Source organism: Mastigoproctus giganteus, chromosome 9, assembly GCF_048544385.1.
Source record: "Mastigoproctus giganteus isolate SK-2022 chromosome 9, ASM4854438v1, whole genome shotgun sequence".
Taxonomy (NCBI): Eukaryota; Metazoa; Arthropoda; class Arachnida; order Uropygi; family Thelyphonidae; genus Mastigoproctus; species Mastigoproctus giganteus.
The window spans coordinates 93,298,901-93,319,104 of record NC_143583.1 but is presented as its reverse complement, the minus strand read 5'-3'; the positions used below and the strand labels follow the sequence as shown (position 1 = coordinate 93,319,104).

The following is a 20,204-nucleotide window of genomic DNA, read 5'->3' as shown; positions in this document are numbered from 1 at the left end:
AGAAGTGATGGCCTCATAAATCTTGTTTCATTTTTGGGAAAATGAAAAAATTGCAGCATGAAAGCAATTTGATCACTACAAATGAGGTGATTTCTAGGTCGAGGAGTCATGCCTTGTTTGAGGGTTATTAAAAAAAACAACCAAGTCTCATGCTATGTGATGATGTATTTGTATTAGTTGTTGGCGCATCAGCTTCTATGGCCATATTGCACCTCCCAAAGTTTTTACATTTTACTGTGATCCAAGCCCGAGGCGGGAATTGAACCCGCGACCTTTGGGTTGCCAGGCAGGCACTTTACCTACCTGGCTAGCCCGGTCGGCTATGTGATGATGGACTCTAGGAATTATCATAAGATGTCATTTATGCTTTAAGAGATTTTGGCAATAGATATTTTTTTTTCCCCAAAAAATTGAACACTGAACATGTAAATCAGCTTTACAGTTTGGCCCATTCAATAGTTTAAGGTTTCTTTTATTTAGTGGTTCACTCAAACTTTACAGGAATTTTCTTTGAATTCAGCAGACAGCTATTTCCTTCAAAGTTAATCCAACGGGCAAGACAAAGATAATTAAAAAAAAAAAAGACTGCATCTGAAAAATAAAAACTCTCCTACCTCTATTTCATCCTATTATAGATTATACATACAGAAATTTATTCATGAAAGCTTTATTCGCAAATTTCATTTCATTTGCAAATACATGTTGAGGCTGTATCCTTATGTTTCTTCTGGTCACTAGAGAGAGTGTGTGAAAGTTTCATCTTTTCAGTTTACAGCTTTCCCTTTCTTGTTAGAATGACCTTTGCACTTTAATAGCAGAAACGACAATACCAATTTCATTAACAATAAATTACCTTTCAAAGACCAAAATACAACCAAGCAGTGAGAGACCATATCTGTCTGTTATTTTTCTATTTAAGTAAGCCATCAAAAGTACTGAATTCTGATTTTAATATTCAGTTATGAATTACTAACTTTATTCTGCTGTAGTTTCATTGTAAAAAAAAATTTCATTAAAAATCCACTTTTTACTATTATTAGTAGTAATATACTAATAAAAAAAAAAAGCTTATACACCTCTACAACCACCATCTGGCTGAAGGCAAAATTATGCACATCTGACCTGCAACTATCCTTACCCAATTTGAATTTATGCCCCCTGATGTGTGTAGTATTGAGTAAGAGGAAGGATTCCATTAGCAATGAGCACACTCAATCCATTCAAGGCCTTAAACACCTCAGTGAGATCTTGCAGGTTTTAAAAGGCTATTAAGCCTTTCATACTAAGAAATACTACTCAAAGTTTAGACTTAAGTGGATGTTAGATGAACCAATGAGACTAGTGGCAGTTGTTTGTTATTTGGTTTTTAGGAGCATTAGCAACTAAGGCCATATTGCTCTGGGGATATGCGGTGGTCATTCCCTGACCTTTCCGCACCCTCCATATTGGTGGTCACGGGCTCGAACCCCGGTCTAATCAAGAAGAGTGTACTACGCACTGCTGCTCCTGCCCACCTGGCTACGGAGGCACCACTAGTGGCAGAGAAGGAAAATACATGAGATGTGTAAAAATTATCAGGTGATATAGAGACCTACAGTACGTATAAACTAGTCTGTAGTGAAATCACAAAGGGGGTTAAGGCAAGCTAAGGCACATTATGATAGGTTTCTGGCAAAGAATGTGAAGAAAAGTAGCAAAAACTTCTTCACTTATTAAGACTAGAAGGTAAGAAATTAATCACTTTGGTCCACTTGATATGAACAGTATAACTGTTGGTGATCCTGTTCAGGTTGCTAGCAAACAGAATAATATTTTCCATCAATATTCACACGTAAAGAAACTTTTGGGTATGGGGTGCCAGAAGTATATTAATTTTCACCAAAGAGGTAAATGATTTTCTCATAACTCAGAGGAAATTGAAAATAAGAAACGCTATTGGGCTGATGGCATCTATCCAATCATTAAGAGAGGCAGAAAAAGAGGTAAATGTAGTAGCAATATTTATGAAAGCATCATTGGGGAGGTTCCTATGAATGGAAAATGTGCGATCTCCCCAATTCACAAAGGAGATCAAAACATGAAGTGAGTAATTACAGACCTGTACACGTGAGAGAAGTCACGGGTTAGAGAACCATGTAGACAGGAATGCAATTAAAAGGCAATCACAACACAGATTTGTTGAGGAGCAATCCTGTTGTTTGCTATTCTTATTATTTGTGGTGGTGGTTTAAGCTTAATGGCACAAGGGCATAATAGAGGCAATCTTGTCTGACCATTCTGACTGGATACTACGACATAATAAGGGAACAGCATGCAAAAAATAATTTTGACATTATATACAAGTACCTAAAATTCAGAAAAACTTTGATACTGTTCCACATGAAAGACTGCTATACAAATTGAAGCAGTGTGGTATTAGGGGTCAGTTACTGCCAGGGATAACAGGATGGTTGAGTGAGAGAAGAGAGAGTGGTTATTAATGAGCACTGCTCTTCTTGGACTAATGTTATTAGTGGAATCTCCAAGGGTACAGTGCTGGACCAATTGTTTTCATTATTCTTCTTGTCTATATTCCAGCATGACCACAAGGTCAGAGAAGTTCACAATTTTGACAATACAATCATTAACCATATTTAGCAGTCATGTGGGCTTGCACCACTTTCCACTCAAACATGTGCATATTACCACACTCCCACACTTGACCACTTGGCTGTGTCAGGGCTGAGAAGGTATATCGGATTCAATGTCTAAGTTTGCAGGTGATACTATGATTGGCTTGGTGGTTAATGACAGTAATCAGGGTTAATGACAGTAATCAATGCTGGCTAAAATAAAACTTCCTGCAATCCAGTCTAAACATCTCCAATCATGCTCCTAGTTCTAGAATCATTTATAACTGTGAAAATTTCATCCTCGTTCATTTTACTTATGCCTCTCAGAGCCTTAAACACCTCAATGAAGTCTCCTCTAAAGTGCCTAGTTTCCAAGCTCTGCAACCCACATATTCAGTCTTTCCTCATTTGGATGCCCTTTTGCCAATCTCACCAGGCGAGTTACCAGTCTTTGGACCCGTTCAAGAAGCTCAATGTCTTTCTTTAGGTGCAGTCTCCATACTTGAACACAGTATTCCAAGTGTGGCCTAACAATAGTCATATATAATGGAATTATGATGTCCTTATCTCTACTAGCAATTGTTCAATAAATCATCAATAAGACACCACGGGCCTTCCATCCAACCTGTCTACAATGCTCGGAGAACTTCAAGTCTGACCGTTCTGTAACACCCAAGTCCCTTTCCTCCACTACTGGCTTTAGTTAAACTCCACCAAGTGTATAAATTATTTTGGGGTTACTGTTCTCCAGGTGTAATACTTTATACTTTGCTGGATTAAAGCATAGCTGCCATTTTCTGAAGAAACTCTGCTTGGTGGGGATCATTAACTACTCTACCAATCTTTACATCATTTGCAAATTTAGACATCACACTCTCTATCCCTTCATCAATGTCATTTATGAAAATCAAAAACAACAGTGGTCCTACTACTGATCCTCGGGGAACCCAACTTCTTATATCAGCCCAATCTGAGGAATAACTATTTATCACACCCCTCTGCCTCCTGCCCTGAAGCTATCCTGCTATCCATCTAAGGATTTTCCCTGTGATTCCAACCTGTTCCAGCTTATAAATAAACTGCTCCATATGCGACTGAGTCAAAGGCTTTGCTGAAATCCAAATAAATAATGTTGAAATTATTCCCTAAATCTAGCTCTTGAGTGATCCTGTCAAAATAACTAACCAGATTAGTTAAACATGATTTTCCCTTTGCAAAACCATGCTGAGTATCCTTCAGATTTCATTTCTATCTAAATGATCCTGAATTCCAGCCTTGATCATTGTCTCCATGATGTTCCCTACTACTGACTAGCGATAATTTTCCACTTCACTCTTAGAACTGCCCTTATGTATTGGAGATACACTGGCACTTTTCCAATCAAATGGAATCACTCCTGACTCCAGTGATACTCTCATAATTAGCCTCAATGGTTCAATGCATTCACTTGTCTTAAGATTATAGAGTAAATGCCATCAACTGCAGGAGCTTTACTGACCTGTAGGATCAAAAGTTTTTTCATTAAATAATCATGTGAAATTTCAATATCATTAATTAGATATTTTTCGACTTCACTCCCACAATTTCTCTTTGACATAAAAGTTTTAGAAGAATTGAAATTAACTGTTATCTTTGCCCCACTGGAGAATTACCTGAAGATCAACATTGAAGTAATTGGTAGTGGATATTTGAGAAGTTTAAGCTGTTTGTGCAGGGCAATGTTTCTCAAACTGGAAGATGGAATGCAATGTGCTATTATCAGCAAAACTATGGATAGGATTTCTGGTTAATAGAAGAAGGTCATTAACATATAAGAGGAAAAGAGAGGGAGAAAGAACTGAACTTTGGGGAATGCCAGCATTAATGGAGAACTTAGAAGACAGAGAACCCTCTACCATCACCAGCAATGTGCAATAAGAGAGAAAACTAGATACCCACTTATGAAAAAACAGTTGGCAAACCATAAGATGGAAGCTTATTTAGAAGACCTTTATGCCAAACATGAATGAAAGCTTTTGAAATGTCAAGAGCAACTGCTTCAGTTTCATCACCAAACTTTTCCATTGAAAGAATTCAAGAATATCACCAGTGGATCAACACTGATGCAATCCATACTTACTGGTGTTCTTTGATCACATGGAAGGTTTCTAGATAGTTTAAGAGTTGGTAGTTAATTGATTTCTCCATTACTTTAAAAAGAGGAGAAGTAAATGCAATGGGACAATAATTGATTGGAGGGATTTGTCACCCTTTTTAGGAACTGGCTGGATATGAACAAATTTCCAACCAGAAGGGAAAAGACCTTTGGAATAGGAAAGTTAATAAAAGCGACTCAGAACGGGAGTAAGTTTAGGAGCACAGATTTTGAGAACAAGTAGAGAAATATCATCAGCACCTGGAGCTTTCGTAGCATCAAGATTGTTCAAAATCCTTCTGACATCATTTTGACAGAAGACAATAGGAAGCACTGAATGTAGTGTACTGGGAATGGTAGGAGGTGGTTTACCAAGATCATCAATACATGTGTTAGAACAAAAGTAGAATTCTAGCAGGTCAGCTTTATCTTTGGCAGAAGTGGCAATAGAACATCTGATTTTTAACAAAGGTGGGAATAGAGATGGGTAAAAGCCAATAGCTTTGGAAGGAGACCAAAATGCTTGACTACCATTTAGACAAGAAGAAAGTTTTCTACTCTTAGCCTGTTCGAAATCTAGTTTGGACTGATTAATAACTGTTTTACAATTGTTGGGAGCTTTGGTTTAGTCAGAAAATGAACCTGGAGATTTGGATACAAGCCAATTGCAATATGCTTCATTCTTACCTTGAACAGCCTTAGCACATTTATTGGAAAACCAAGGTTTAGATAAAGGATGAGATTTTAAGGTGAATTGTGGAATAAAGGAATCCATCCCTATAAGAATAATTTCACTGACACGGCCTGAGCAAACATTGGCATCAGAAGATTTGAAACAGTAATTGAGGATTTGTTGGAACAGGTGCAGAGAAGAGCAAACACGATCAGTTGGTACACAAAAGAGAACTCACACCAAGAAAGGCTTCAGTTCTGTAAATTGCAGTACCTGAAAATTAGAAACCTGCAAGGAGAGCTGATGGAAGTGTTTAAGGCTTTAAGTGGATTGAGTAAAATAAAATACTGATGGCATCCTCAAACTTTCTCAGAGAATATAAAGACAGACAGACATACAGATATTTGTGTGAAAATTTGCTTTCAGCCAGAGAACAATTGATTGTCAGAACAAATTTAAAGAAGAATTAGACAAATTGTTAGAGGGAATGATTTTTTTTCCCTTTTTTTTTTTTTTCTGTTTGCTCATGCTATATATGCTTGCTTCCTTTCATCATCTGCCAATACTATAACTAAGACAGAAGGATAACAATAACTGAAATTTCATCACACCTCAGAACTGGATACCCTGGCATACAGAAAATGATATTAGCCTGCTATAATTTCCACAACAACAATGCAGACAATTGCAAAGTTTGGGTCCTCCTCATAACCATGTATACATGGTTATGAGGAGCTAAGACAGATGTCTAACACCAAAGCAATATTTTCAACCTTCTCCAGCCTTAGCTGAAATGTATGGCTTTTCTTAATGATTTTGTGGATGAACACATGTCCAAATATCTCTAAGTCAATTTTTTTCTATTTTAGCACCTCCTTTTTTTTGTGTGAAATAAATGTGCTTATTACATTAGGTACAGCTCCTCTAAAAGTGGTCCTCACAACTTTCCAGATTTGTAGCTGTCAAAAACTCAAAGGTAAATTATCTACTATTGAACAAAATTTAAGTAAGAATTGCTACCCTTGAAGATTTTAATCAAGGATTACGTTGCACACCATTGTCACATCCTATAGTCTATTTCTCCATTGCTGATCTAGGAAGGGAAGAATTGAGACAGAGATATCCTTATTTCACATTCACTTAATATCCTATTCAGAGAGAAATTAACCATTAGGAAGAGAATTAACCAGCATAGTAAAAAAAAATCAAATATGATGTAAGCATACTAATTTAAAATTCAAACAGCCAAATGACATCAATCATAAAAATGGCTAAGAATGGATAATGACCTTTTTTTTAAATTTTGGAATTGCTATAAATCCTACTTTGTGGCCACCCACTTATCACATGATGATGCATTGGTAAACATTTCTTGAGTAGAGCATCAAAGCTTTTAATCTCTAAGTTACATTATTTGATAATCAAATACATCTGAAATGCAACAAAATGTGTACATTACCTTGTGTAATGTACACATTACACAAAGTAAACAATACAACATATAAAGCATTTAGGGCGTAAGCCTCAAGCTATGGAAAAGTCTAGACTATGTATAAGTATAGTGCAAAAGCATCAATAATACATAGCCAAATCTGAATGAACAGAATATTAGCAAAGCAGCATCATTTTAAGTTATATCTCATATCGTGAATACCTTCACGAGTTTCCATGGTATTGCACTACTTCGAATAAGTAACACTTCACCTTCACCATTAGTCTTCATCTGAAGACTAATGTTAGGTGCCGTCTGGGTGGTGGTATCCATCTGAGAATAAGTTACATTCGTCTTCTCCTCAGGTGAAGCGTTACTTATTCAATGTAGTGCAATATCATGGCAACTCGTTGTGAAGGTATTCACAATATGAGATATAACTTAAAACGATGCTGCTTTGCTAATATTCTGTTCATTCAGATTTGGCTATGTATTATTGATGCTTTTGCACTATATTTATACAATACAACATATTAACAGCAAGAGTTTCCCCCCCCCTCAACCTGCTAAGTTCAAATCAGATAATACCTTGTGCCATGTATGATATTAGCAGGAATATATATTTTTTTTTTTTCCCCTTTGGGAGTTATTGGCGCATCGGCTTCTGTGACCATAATGCACCTCCCAAGGTTTTTGCAGTACTTTGATCCAAGCCCGAGGCGGGATTCGAACCCGCGACCTTTGGGTTGCCAGGCAGGCGCTTTACCCACCTGGCTAGCCCGGTCGGCAGCAGGAATACTATATGCTGCTTCATGGTGATTTTTCTTTTGTGATGAACTTAGAAGGCGTCAATTTGAAAGTGGCATACAGGTAGTAATATGCAAAGAAAGAAGTTCATAATAAAAATAAAATTGATTGTGATAAAAGATAGGCACATGAAGTGACATACTGCAATTGTTTTTGTATTTCAGCCAAGCAAAATTTTCATAGTGAATGTCACAAGATCCTTGGAAAAACGGATGTGAATGATTCATGTTACTCTTTCACATCTACAATATTTGTAACATACACATACAAAATAAACAGAATTTTTTTATTATTATTTCCGTTAATTTTGGATAATGACTATTTTTGTTTTAATGTTTTTCAATGGGTAATTATTATTTATCCATTGAAATACATTAATTTCAAAGCATTTTTTAATTTATTTTATTTTTTTGTAAATATTGGCTTAATTTATTGTGTTGGAGTAATACTGAAGCTTTGTGCATTTGCCTCCACAAACTTAAATTTAGCAGAGATTAAATGTTTCATGTTTCTACTTTATGTTACCAACATTTTTCTGAAAATTTAAGTATAATTAATAAACTGCTTATATAAGTTTTTAAGTGACACTAAGTTTTTAGTGACAATAAACTTTCAAATATTATTAAAAAAATGTAGAACTAGAATTAATAAGCATTGGAATCTACTGGTAAAATATCAAGCATTAGTACAATAAAAGCATAATTCAAAAAACCCAAATACTTTTTTCAAATATTAAAGTTAAAATCTGGGGCCGATCAGGGAACAGTACTACTGTTGGGTTAACACAACAGTGATGACCCATTGTTAATCAGTGATTAAAATTCTGAATTTTTTTTACTACCTTCTTATATAGACTAAATTTTACAGCAATGTCTCTGAAATAATTTTTTATGCTTTTCATAAAATCATTAAGCGTGAGAACTTGTCAGGTGGGCTACCACCTTTTGCAACTATGGCAGATCACCTAGTCCACCATTAGTGGTGAACCAACACATAATTCAAAACTTAGGTTTTGAATTATGCATTTGTTTATAGTTTTAGGTTACTTGCTTTTATTTTTCCACTAGTTCAATAAAAATCTAGTCATACACTAGTTGTTTTTTTAACAAAAATGAGAACACAAAACCCAATATTCTCTCAAAATGGCCAAGATATTCTGAAGGAAGCAATGTATGTACTTTAACATTTTGTGCTGCAAAGATGTCAAATTTAAAATAAATTTTGAAGCAAATCTGAAGATCAAAGTAACACTAACTAATATATAAAATTAATTTTTTAAAAGTATTTGTACAGACAATAAGCAAAAATATTTTTGCTTATTGTCTACAAATGCATGCATATATTTAAAATTTCAAGAGCTTTAACAGTCTTTTAAACTCAAATGGAAGAGTTTAATAGATTTTTGTTTAAATTATGTCTAAAATTTTTTAAAAATTTTCATCAGAATTAATATTTTTTGTTATTTTTTCAAAATAGCATTTGTAAAAACACATACAGTAAGCATTACAATACTTATTGTATGCAATTGTTTAGTTTTTAATAAAAAAAAATAGGTATTCAAAATATGATGTGCTTTTTTTATTTTCAAAAAGCAAAAAAAATATTAATTCTGCTGAAAATTAAAAAACATAAGTATAATAAAATATAAAGATGAAACTGCCAGTTTCTTCCATTAAACATGCAAAATTTCAAATTTACATATATTAGATACCATTAGTCACTTCTATCATCAAGTTTTGTATGCCAAGAAGCACACAAAATTTGAATATTACATATTGTTGATAACTTTCTATTGCAAATGAATATTGCCTTCCATGTTTTCATGTTTATTATTTAAAAATAATAAATATTTAAAAAATACATCATTTGCCACCATTAAAACCACTGATATTTACAGATCACATGGGAGACTTATATAAATAATTACAGACTAAAAACAAACAATTCCAAGCTTCCCAGTTATCAGTACCTTTCAGGTTCCCACTTAGCATTACTACAAGTTGAAAGCAGAATAAACATTGTAGTTCATGACTGGATAGGCCCTTTCACACAAATAATGCTAGGAAAATAATATTAAAAAATCCATACCAAGTAAAATTTGTCTATATTTAGGAAAGCACAGAAAATAAGATTTTTATTTTCAACCAATAGTTAATGCAGCTCATTTTTGTGAGGAACCTTCCAATCCCATGGTTGGTCCCATGTCACCACCACAAGGTTAAGTAACAATGCCTTGGATTAAGCAAGCTAAGAAGACGTCACCATTCGATTTTCATGCATTTAAATGTGGTGCCAATGGGGGTATTACTAACCTGGATTGTGAAAAGAAAGAATTATATTAAATACAGTTTTTTTTTAAAATTACCTTCTATCAAATGCCGCATAAATCGTAATAGGATCTCTCTTCCAATAGGCTGGTCACCATGTAATCCACCTATCAAAGCTACTTGAGGTTTATGGATACTTTTATTAACCTAGAGGTAGTGAATGTTAAAAATTACAAAATTATGCTATTTTCAGATATTTTCACTTTAAATCTTAAAACCACATTAGACATACACCATATCTTCCAGAAAATAAAATACACCCACATTTTTCCCAAAATTTGGCTTTTGGAAGCCAAATTTTGGGAAAAAATATTTTATTATATATACTTGAAACACAGTTTTAGAGGTGATCAATAAACAAAATGTCAGTATAAAATGAAGCTTTTATTCACTGCAGACTGCCAAAAACTCATCATCACTAATATTATGGTCTCAACTTTCAAAGGACAAATCATAGATGATATGCTCTTCAAAAAGCATATCAAGTGATCTAAACTGTGTCAAACAATAAAAGAGTTAGCTTTTTCAGTAGTACACCTGTATATTCTAACCATATTTAGTTTTAACCCCATATCTTCATACAATATATATGATGCTATGACTGATGGGAACAAAGAACTATTAGCAAATATAACATAAGGATTTCTTGATCTCTGAATGATAATGTAAATAATTTTGTTAACATGTTATAAAATATAAGTCAATGTTCAATATGGCTTTAGACAACTATGCTGTGCTTCAAGGTTTGCATTTTTCAAAGAAAAAGATTTGCATTTTTTTAAAATCTTGAAGATTTTAAAAATTCTGAATGCTCAGGATTTTAAAGATCTAATGATTGATGTCTTATATTTGTCACTTCAGTTCTCATCATTCTGTAGGATCAGGATTGAAGTGAAAAATTCTGAAAGTATTAATTTTGTATAGTTCTTTTTAAAGTATGAAGAGTGTTTGAAAGGTAATGAAACTGTCAACAACACCGTTTGCCTATAACAGCCTTGATCAATAAGGTATATACATCATAGCCTATGGCATTTGGAACAAATCATTTGGTGAGTCAGCAGTGCAAAAGTTGTATTCCATTGTGTGTGTGTGTTTTACAAAACTTATTTTTCAATGACAGTATGAACAAAATTTTGTATATTTAAAACCAAGATGTGATAGAATTTTGTACCAAACTCAGAAAAAAGTAATTTTTATTGATTTTGAAGGCATCTTTGACAATGTTTGGTGGGGGAGTGTCCTATAGTCCCCTAGAATCACTCATTATTCTAAACATCTCTTCCTTTCTATTCAAGAGTTACTTTCCTGAATGTACTGTCTTCATCTAGACCAAACAGTCGATATCTAAGGCTGTTTCTCAAGAGTGCATCCAGGGTTCCTTTCTTGGTTCCCTGGTGTAGAACCTCATCCTTTATGACTGGCTATCTTTCCATCTGACATAGCCGACATTCAAGGATTACCTTTTCTAACAATCTTTCCATTTTAATACATGGTAACTCCAGGTCCTGATTGGAACAAGGTGACATACAGGGTTGGACTCTGAAAAATAAATTAAAAGTGTGACTATCTAAAAACTAAGATGATAATCTTTCGTGGAAAACTAGTTCATAATAGACCTAAAAATCAATTCAGTTATGAGCTAGGTAGTGACAAGTGGAAAACTGCCACTTGTCGCTACCTATAAGCATCTTGGAATTATTTTAGTTGTAAAACTAGCATTTTTACCATACATCCAGAACCTTTCCAAAAATGTTAAAACCATTAAGGCCATGTTCAGAATCTCTCAGAAGGATTGGAGCTTAAAAAAAGGGAACTCTCAGAATTCTAATTTTGTTTGAACTGCAATAAGTTAGTCCTGTATTATGCAGTTTTTATTCCAGTAACCACTGGAATAAAAACTGCATAATACAGGACTTGACTGCATCCGACAAACCTTTCTGCCAGCTCTTCTGAGAACTTATAGGACAGTTTAAACTGCATCTTTACAAGTTCTTGCAGTTCCATTACCTCTGTATCTCACATACAACAGTTTTGCTTATAATGTTCATAAATAAAAAGTTGTAACTTTTTCTGATTTGTCCTATGATCCAGCCTTTGATCCAAAGAATGAAAAAGCAAAATGCTGGACTGAGCTACATAAAGGATGGCAAGCATCCTTTATGTAGGAATTTTTGGTCAAGAATTTCTTAACCAAAGGAGCAGTGACCAAGTGTTTTTTACCTGATATTAAATTCAAAAAATACCACAAAAAATAATCAGATTTGGCCTTACCCAAGCCTTCTGACATCATACACTTTAACTGGCCACAGTTCTTAAAAGGCTTGTCTTCTTTAATTCAATTTTACTACATCAGATACCTTTTATTTTTTGCATTTTTCTGAATACTAGAGCACTGTTTTATTCTTTATGCCAGTTTACCATGATTTAAGACAAATATTATCTAGTACAACAAAATTTTTCTCCTGGAAATGAAAAATATTTTATTTAAAATCAAAATACCTTCTGAGCTCTACAGGAATTTGCTACACAGGTTTTTATTAGATGACATGGATTACCTAACACTGTCCTATTATGGAACATCTTCAAATCAGAATTCTTCTGACATTACATCCTTTTACTGATGTTTAATTTGCTTGGACTCACCAAATTGATTCTGTTCAACATAACTGCCAGTTAAGACAGAAATCAGTGTGACTTCTGTTCTGCATTTAATGAACCTGGTTATCCTACTGAACTCATCTACTATCCTTAGCAGCCTGCCCTGTTGAATGGAACAGAATTCTCTTTTGGATTGTCAACTCTAAAGACTACTTTTACAACCTGATTTGAAGATTCAATTTCAAGTAATTGGGCTTCATTTACTTCCTTGGAGTAGTTTTAACCCATTATTATTTTATTTATTTCATTATTTTTTTTTATTTATGCTAGTTCTTGGGGCAGGATTTATGTTTTTGTTTTTTTTTGGGGGGGGGGCAGGTTTTTCTGGTCTCCAGTAGAGATTGACTTATCCACCTGCTGGAACCTAAATGCCTGCTGGTAATCTCCAGTGGACACAGACTTCTTTGTGGTTTTGACCACTGTGCATGAGAGTAGGGGGAATGTTGGCACCCCAGAACTTGCACTACATCCTATGGTGTTCAACATATAGTCCATTCAGAATAGCACATATTCACCTTTCTGTGGCCTGCCTTCTCATGGTGTGGATGAGTACTGAGAAGCAATCTTCCTGGTGATTGCTGTTTCCCATTAGCAAAGTGGCCAGAAACAACTCAAAAATGCATAAACTGCACAAATATATCACTACACTAATTTCTGGCCATTTTATAGAGTTCTGTATATCACCATAGAAAACCTTGGCAGAGTTTAGGAACCACCCTACATAAGACATGTCCACACGTCAACACTAGAAATATTATAGAAAACCTATGGCCCAAAACCAATGAACAGAGTAACAATATTCAAATGAAAGAGCTCTGTTAATGGTGGTGGTAGTGGGGGGGGGGGGGGAATTGGCTTCTATTACTCATGTTGGGAAACCAAGCATTGCCATTACAGTAATAACTATCATGGAAACTAGCTGACTGTTAAACAAGAAGAGAAGATTATCATTACAGTAATCTCTGCTAGTTGAAATTTGTCATTGGAAAGGATTCACCACATTGTGAAATGAGGAAACAAATATTCGCCTCTGACAAAGAAATTTCATATAACACTTTCAACTGAAAAATGATATAAATATTGCTTTATTGACTCTGAAGACACTAGAAATTCAGAAATAATCCATGAATAGTGAATATTATGCAAAGATGCATAAAACTAATTTGCAGCATACAGCTCAGAAAAAAAAGAAAAAAAAAAAAAAAGAGAGAAAGAGAGAGATTAGGATGCTTAATAAACAGCAGTTTTTGCTTCAAGATACAGTACACCAGTTGAATGAAGTGCTGGCAGTCAGTGGAACACAAGCAGAGTACACGCCCTACAAAGTCGTCCCAACCTTTCACCGTTGTGATTAATGGCAATTTGATGCTTAAAGGTGATTTTATTTTTGTTTTGCATAAATAATGCTTTTTGTGCTTCTGGGAGAAGAAAAATCCAAAAATAAAATTACCTAATAGAGGGAGGCAGCAGTAACTACCAGTACCACCACATAGGCAGAGAAGTGGACTTCAATTAGGCTCGTTTTTGGATTACTTCAGGTGTAGTCAAACAGACAAATGATACTGAAGTACTGCGGTGCAGAAAGCAATGGGGAAACTACTACACTATACTTCCCAAGAATAATCACCATAGCTAGTACAATGAGAGAGATGGCCCTGAGTCCCCGGTGTCCCTTAAATAGGACATAGATGCTAAGAATCCTTGGGCGGCAAAAACTGACATTAGAAAAAATAGGAACACGGAACATCAGAACCTTGTATGAAACTGGAAAACTAGCAAATGTGGCTAGGGAAATTACCTGATAGAGGGGCAGCAGTAACTACCAATACCACCAGATAGGCAGAGAAGTGGACTTCAATTCGGCTCGTTTTCAGATTACTTCAGGTGTAGTCAAACAGACAAATGCTGCTGAAGTACTGCGGTGCAGAAAGCAATGGGGAAACTACTACACTATACTTCCCAAGAATAATCACCATAGCTAGTACAATGAGAGAGATGGCCCTGAGTCCCCGGTGTCCCTTAAATGGGACATAGATGCTAAGAATCCTTGGGTGGCAAAAACTGACATTAGAAAAAATAGGAACACGGAACATCAGAACCTTGTATGAAACTGGAAAACTAGCAAATGTGGCTAGGGAAATGAAACATTGTGGAGTAGAAATTCTCGGTTTAAGTGAGACCAGAGGGACTAACTCGGGAATCTGAAATTCTGATGGTATTGTCTTATACTATTCTGGGAGAGGAGACAATATGCACCAAAATGGTGTAGGAATTATGATCCATGATTCATTGAAGAAATCAGTATCCAATTTTATTCCATACTCAGATTGCATCATTACGTTACAACTGCAGGGTAACCCGGTTAATATAATTGTGATACAAATTTATACACCTACAGCAGATAAGATTGATGATGTTATTGAAGAATTCTATAGACAATTGAAAGACATCACAAGTAACACCAAAAATCATGAAGTAAATATTATCATGGGAAACTTTAATGCCAAAATCAGCAAAGGAAAGGTACTTGATATTGTGGATGATTTCGGTCTGGGTTTACAAAATGAGTGAGGAGATCGGCTCAATCAGTTCTGCTAAGAGGAGAACATGATAATAGCGAACTCCTGGTTTAAACTTCCAACCAGATGGCTCTATACTTGGAACCCCCCTCCCCCAAGAAAACCAGGGACTACATAGTTAGAAATAAGATTGATTTCATACTGATTAATAAACATTTTCGGAATAGTTTCAAAGGAGCCAAAACTTACCTTGGTGCGGATGCTGATTCCGATCATAAATAATTAACAGCTACCATTAAAACAAGATCGAAAACCATTAGGAAAGGAAATAATACAGATTAAACTGTGAAAAACTCAGTCTCAATTGTGCAAGAAAAAATGAGGAAAGAGCTGAACATAAAATTAAACAATAAAGTGAGAGCTGAAGACGTAAATGGCAAATGGGAGGAGTTTGGTAAGATCATTATCAGTACGTGAAAAGAAATTCTAAGTGATGAAAAACAACCTGCAAAAAAGAAATGGATGAAAGAAGAGATCCTAAACCTAATGGATGAAAGAAGGAAGTTAAAAATCATGCTCCAGCTAAATAACAGCAGATCAAGAAAGTAATAAAGAGAAAAATTAAGGAAGCAAAAGAAGGATGGATGGATGGATGCTAGAAAACGCAACAGAGATAGAAGAATTAGAAAGAAGGCATGATAATTTCCATTTACACAAGAAACTAAAAGAATTAACAGGAAATACAAACAGAAGGATGCCATACACAATAAAGAATGCCCAAAATCAATTAGTTTTAAGAGGTGATGACAGAAAGATGTGGAAACTTACATCAAGATGCTTTTTGATGATGCCAGACAAGATGTTAGTGTAGAAATACCTATGGCGAGAAAGGCCTTGAAATTCTATAGTCTGAAGTAACATATGCTCTGGGAGTGGTAAAGATTGGCAAGACAGTTGGCCCAGATCAAATCCCAGATGAAATAGTGAAACTTCTAGATGAAGAAAACCTGAAAGATCTAACCAAAATGTTCAATAAAATATACTTAAATGGGACATTACCTAACAATTAACTGAGGTCTTCATTCATCCCTCTTCTAAAGAAGAACAACATCACCTCATGCAATGATTTTTGTCTTATTAGTCTAATGAGGCACATGTTGAAGCTGTGGATAATCTAAAACAGGATTTACAAAAAAAATGTGAATCAGTAATCTCTGACACCCAAAGGAGACTATGCACAAGAGAAGCTCTCCTAGGTATGAACATGCTGTTACAAAAATGTAAAGAACACTAGAAGACAATGTTCATCTGCTTCATAGACTTTGAAAAGGCTTTCGATCGGGTACAACATTCAAAGCTTATAGAAGCACTTAAAAAGCTAGATCTTGACAGATGGGACCAGACTTAAAGAAATTTACTGGAATCAAACAGCCATTGTAAGTGTTGAAGAGGGCGAAACTGATGAGATCAATATAAAAAGAGGAGTAAGGGAGGGTTGCATATTCATGCCCATGCTACTTAACAGCTATTCTGAAGTTATTTTACAAAATGCATTGTGAGAAAGGAAAGAAGGAATAAAAATAAATGGAGAACTGTTAAATAACATATGATACGATACACTAATGATACTGCTAATTCGCAGAAAATATAGAAGACCTTCAATTGCTTTTGGACTGTATTAACAATGTAATGATATGGGTCTAAGAATCGATGTCAAAAAGACAAAATGATCATAAGTAAAACTCTAGTAAGTCAAGTCCAGCTATTATTGAATGGAGCTCCAATAGATAGTGACTCATTTCAAATATCTTGGTAGTTGGCTAAATGCGGATCTAGATCATGAAACAGAAATAAAGGCAAGGATTGAGGTTGTGAGAAATGCCTTTACAAAATACAGAACAATGCTGTGTAACAAAGCTCTAGATCTGTCAATCAGACTGAAATTCATTAATTGCTATGTGTGGTCCCATACTATTATACAGAGTTGAAATTTGGACTCTGAAAACACCTAGCAGGAACAAAATAGAGGCCTTTGAAATGTGGATCTACAGAGCATGCTAAAAATATCTTGGTTAGACAAAATCACCAACATTGAAGTCATGAAAAGAGCAGGAAGGAAATGTGAATTGTTCAGTTTAGTGAAGAGAAGAGAAACTGCCTACCTGGGACACATCCTTAGAAATGCAAAATATAAACTGCTCCAAGTAATAATAGAGGGAAAGAGAGGAGTGGGGAGAAGAAAACTTTTATGGCCGAAAAACATATAAAGCTTTAGCATTAGCATAATGCTAATGCTAAACATCTGCAACTGGACTGGCAGATCAGCTGAGAATCTTTTTCATCTCGCCCAAGACAGAGAGAAGTACAGCGTGGTGATCGCCAACCTCCAATAAGGAGATGGCATCAAAAGAAAAAAAAAAGGAGATTGAAAAATGAAATTATTAAAATGTATTCCTACTATGACTGTGTTCGCTACACACATCACACATGTGTATCATGACTAAAAACCAATTAAAATTTTATACAATCTTAAACGAGGAATAATTCACATAGCTGAGGCTTTATTAGAGATAAACTTTCATTAGTGTCAAGCATCAGTAATACATGACTTAACTGACACTAAATGTGCAACAGTATGCAACAGAGGCTTAAAAATTCCAATGCCTATAATCAGATAATACAATTTCAATACTTCTGAAAAACAAAGATTGATTCTTTAAATTTTTTTTCTATAAAACCTTACCTGACTTGACAGAACTACAAAATGAAGCACCATAACACCAGTAGGACCATAGTTGGCCATAACCTGTGCTATTGCGGAATTGTCATGTGCTACTTTTCGCAATGTTGAATGAAGCTCATTGTTTGTTAAATATTTTTCCTCCAAGTTCTCAGTTATGCCAAAATCATTGGTATCTGACCACAAGAGGTACCTGTTATCCATTGTAAAGTTTAATTGCACTGCACCTTTTTCTGGAATAGCCACTTGCTTTCTTTGCTTAAGATAACTAAGAAGAAAAATTTATATTTTCCTTATGAGATTTTGAAATTCATCTAAAAATATATGAATGAATAAATAATGTTACAAAAAAATTAAGCATAAAAAGATTTTTCAGATATTGATGTTTATCATATTGAGACAAAGAAAAGTAAACACACTACAGTTTTAACAAAAAATAAATAAATAAATTTAGTATTGTCACCGTGGAATTCAATTACAATAGTAAATCCTGTAGAAAACAATGTCAACTATATTGTAGGAAAGCACCTTCTCAACAAGATTTTTATATGTGTATATTAAAAAAATTTGCCCCATTCATACCTCAAAGCAATAACATTTTATTCACAGAAGTTGGGCATCGTGGTCAAGCATTCAGATGTTGCTCGAAATTATCTAATTAACCTCTGCCATAGTGCAAAGTTCATTGCTTTTGTTCTATGCAATCTGAGGTGTTGGCCCAAGCATTCAGATGTTGCTCAAAAACATAAGATTACACTCTACTACTAGTGCAAAGTTCAACTAATTTTGCTCTGTGCAACACAAGGAATATTGGTAAAGGCAATGATACTATTGTTCAACTAGATTAAGACTGGGATTTTGGGCTATCCAAGCAACCTTTTGGTAGTGTTCTCAAATGACAGTAATGACAAAGCTGTAAAAAGAGTACACTGTCATACTGATGCAAGCAGAAATTCTATGGGAAAATTCCCAAAATATAGGCAAGCAGAATTCTCCAGGATATTATGGTAGGAATGAGCATATATAGTTCCATGTACAACAAATAAGCCTAGGCCAAGCCAAGTGTTAAAATAAAATAAAGTACTGGTGATACAAAAACCTGACTTCCTATCAATCTCTTTATATTAATTTATTAACTTTTATTAGTAACAGTATTAGCATTAGCAAATAATGCAAGGAAGCAACCTTGCATTATCAGCATTAGCAAAAAAAAAAACCTACCCCACCTCGTATTTCTATGCCCTCTAATAATTTATCTAATTCTTCCTTAAATTTATTCAAACAACATACTTCCACAACACCAATAGAAGTTTGTTCCAACAATCAATTGCACACTGGCTGAAAGCACATTTTCATACGGCTATCCTACAACCATCCTTTTTCAATTTAAATTTGTATACACTGTTTAAGTCCTTATGTACACACTGTTTAAGTAAGCATAAGGACGTCATCACCATTTAGTTTACTCAATCCATTTAAAGCCTTAAAAACTTCAATCAGGTCTCACCATAAGTGCCTAGTTTCGAAGCACTGGAATTTGCAGGACAGAAGACATTTATGGCAAAATCTCCCTTTTGTTCCCCCCTCACTAATGTTGCTGATTTTCTCTGCACCCATTCCAACAGACCCACATCCTCCTCAAAATGAAGCTTGCAGACCTATATTCAGTACTCAAGATGCAGCCTAACCATTGCCTTACACAACAGGATAATCACCTCCTTGTCCCTGATGTCAAAATTCCTGTATATCATTCACTGAACCCCCATGAGCTAGCCTAGCAGCTGTCTGCACTGCTAAAAGTTTGTTGTTTGTTTTTGGTTTTTAGGAGCATTAGCAACTAAGGCCATGTTACTCCGGGAATATGCGGTGGTCATTCCTTGACCTTTCCGCATCCTCCGTATTTGGTGGTGACGGGCTCGAACCCCGGTCTAATCAAGAAGCGTGTGCTATGCACTGCTGCTCCTTCCCACCTGGCTACGGAGGTGCCCCACTGCTAAAAGAACATGTTTTACTGCACACAATTGCTCCTAGGTCTTTTTTGCTCTCTACTATCTTGAGTGTGATACCACACAGTTGGTATACGTTGTTTTGGGAATACTGCTGCGCATACAAAGTACCTTGCATTTATCAATGTTAAACTTCAATTGCCACTTCTCAATCCATCTGTCCAATTTTTCTAGGTCTTGTTGCAGAAGTAAACCTTGATTCTATCATTAACTGCCACAGCAGCCTTGCCAATTCCTGAACAAATATACAGAGTTTGCAAAAATTGTTGAAAATAATCTATAGATATGGTTATATC

The 20,204-nt window shown here is 35.1% G+C and overlaps 1 protein-coding gene across 1 annotated transcript in view; it reads right to left on the bottom strand.

Moving 5' to 3' along the window:
- LOC150080550 (carboxypeptidase D-like) overlaps positions 1 to 20,204 on the bottom strand; it is a 297,430-nt gene that overhangs the window by 171,734 nt on the left and 105,492 nt on the right. Inside the window, 2 exon segments of the mRNA XM_090380730.1 lie at positions 10,024 to 10,132; positions 17,906 to 18,170. Coding sequence (XP_090236856.1) covers positions 10,024 to 10,132; positions 17,906 to 18,170 — 374 coding nt within the window.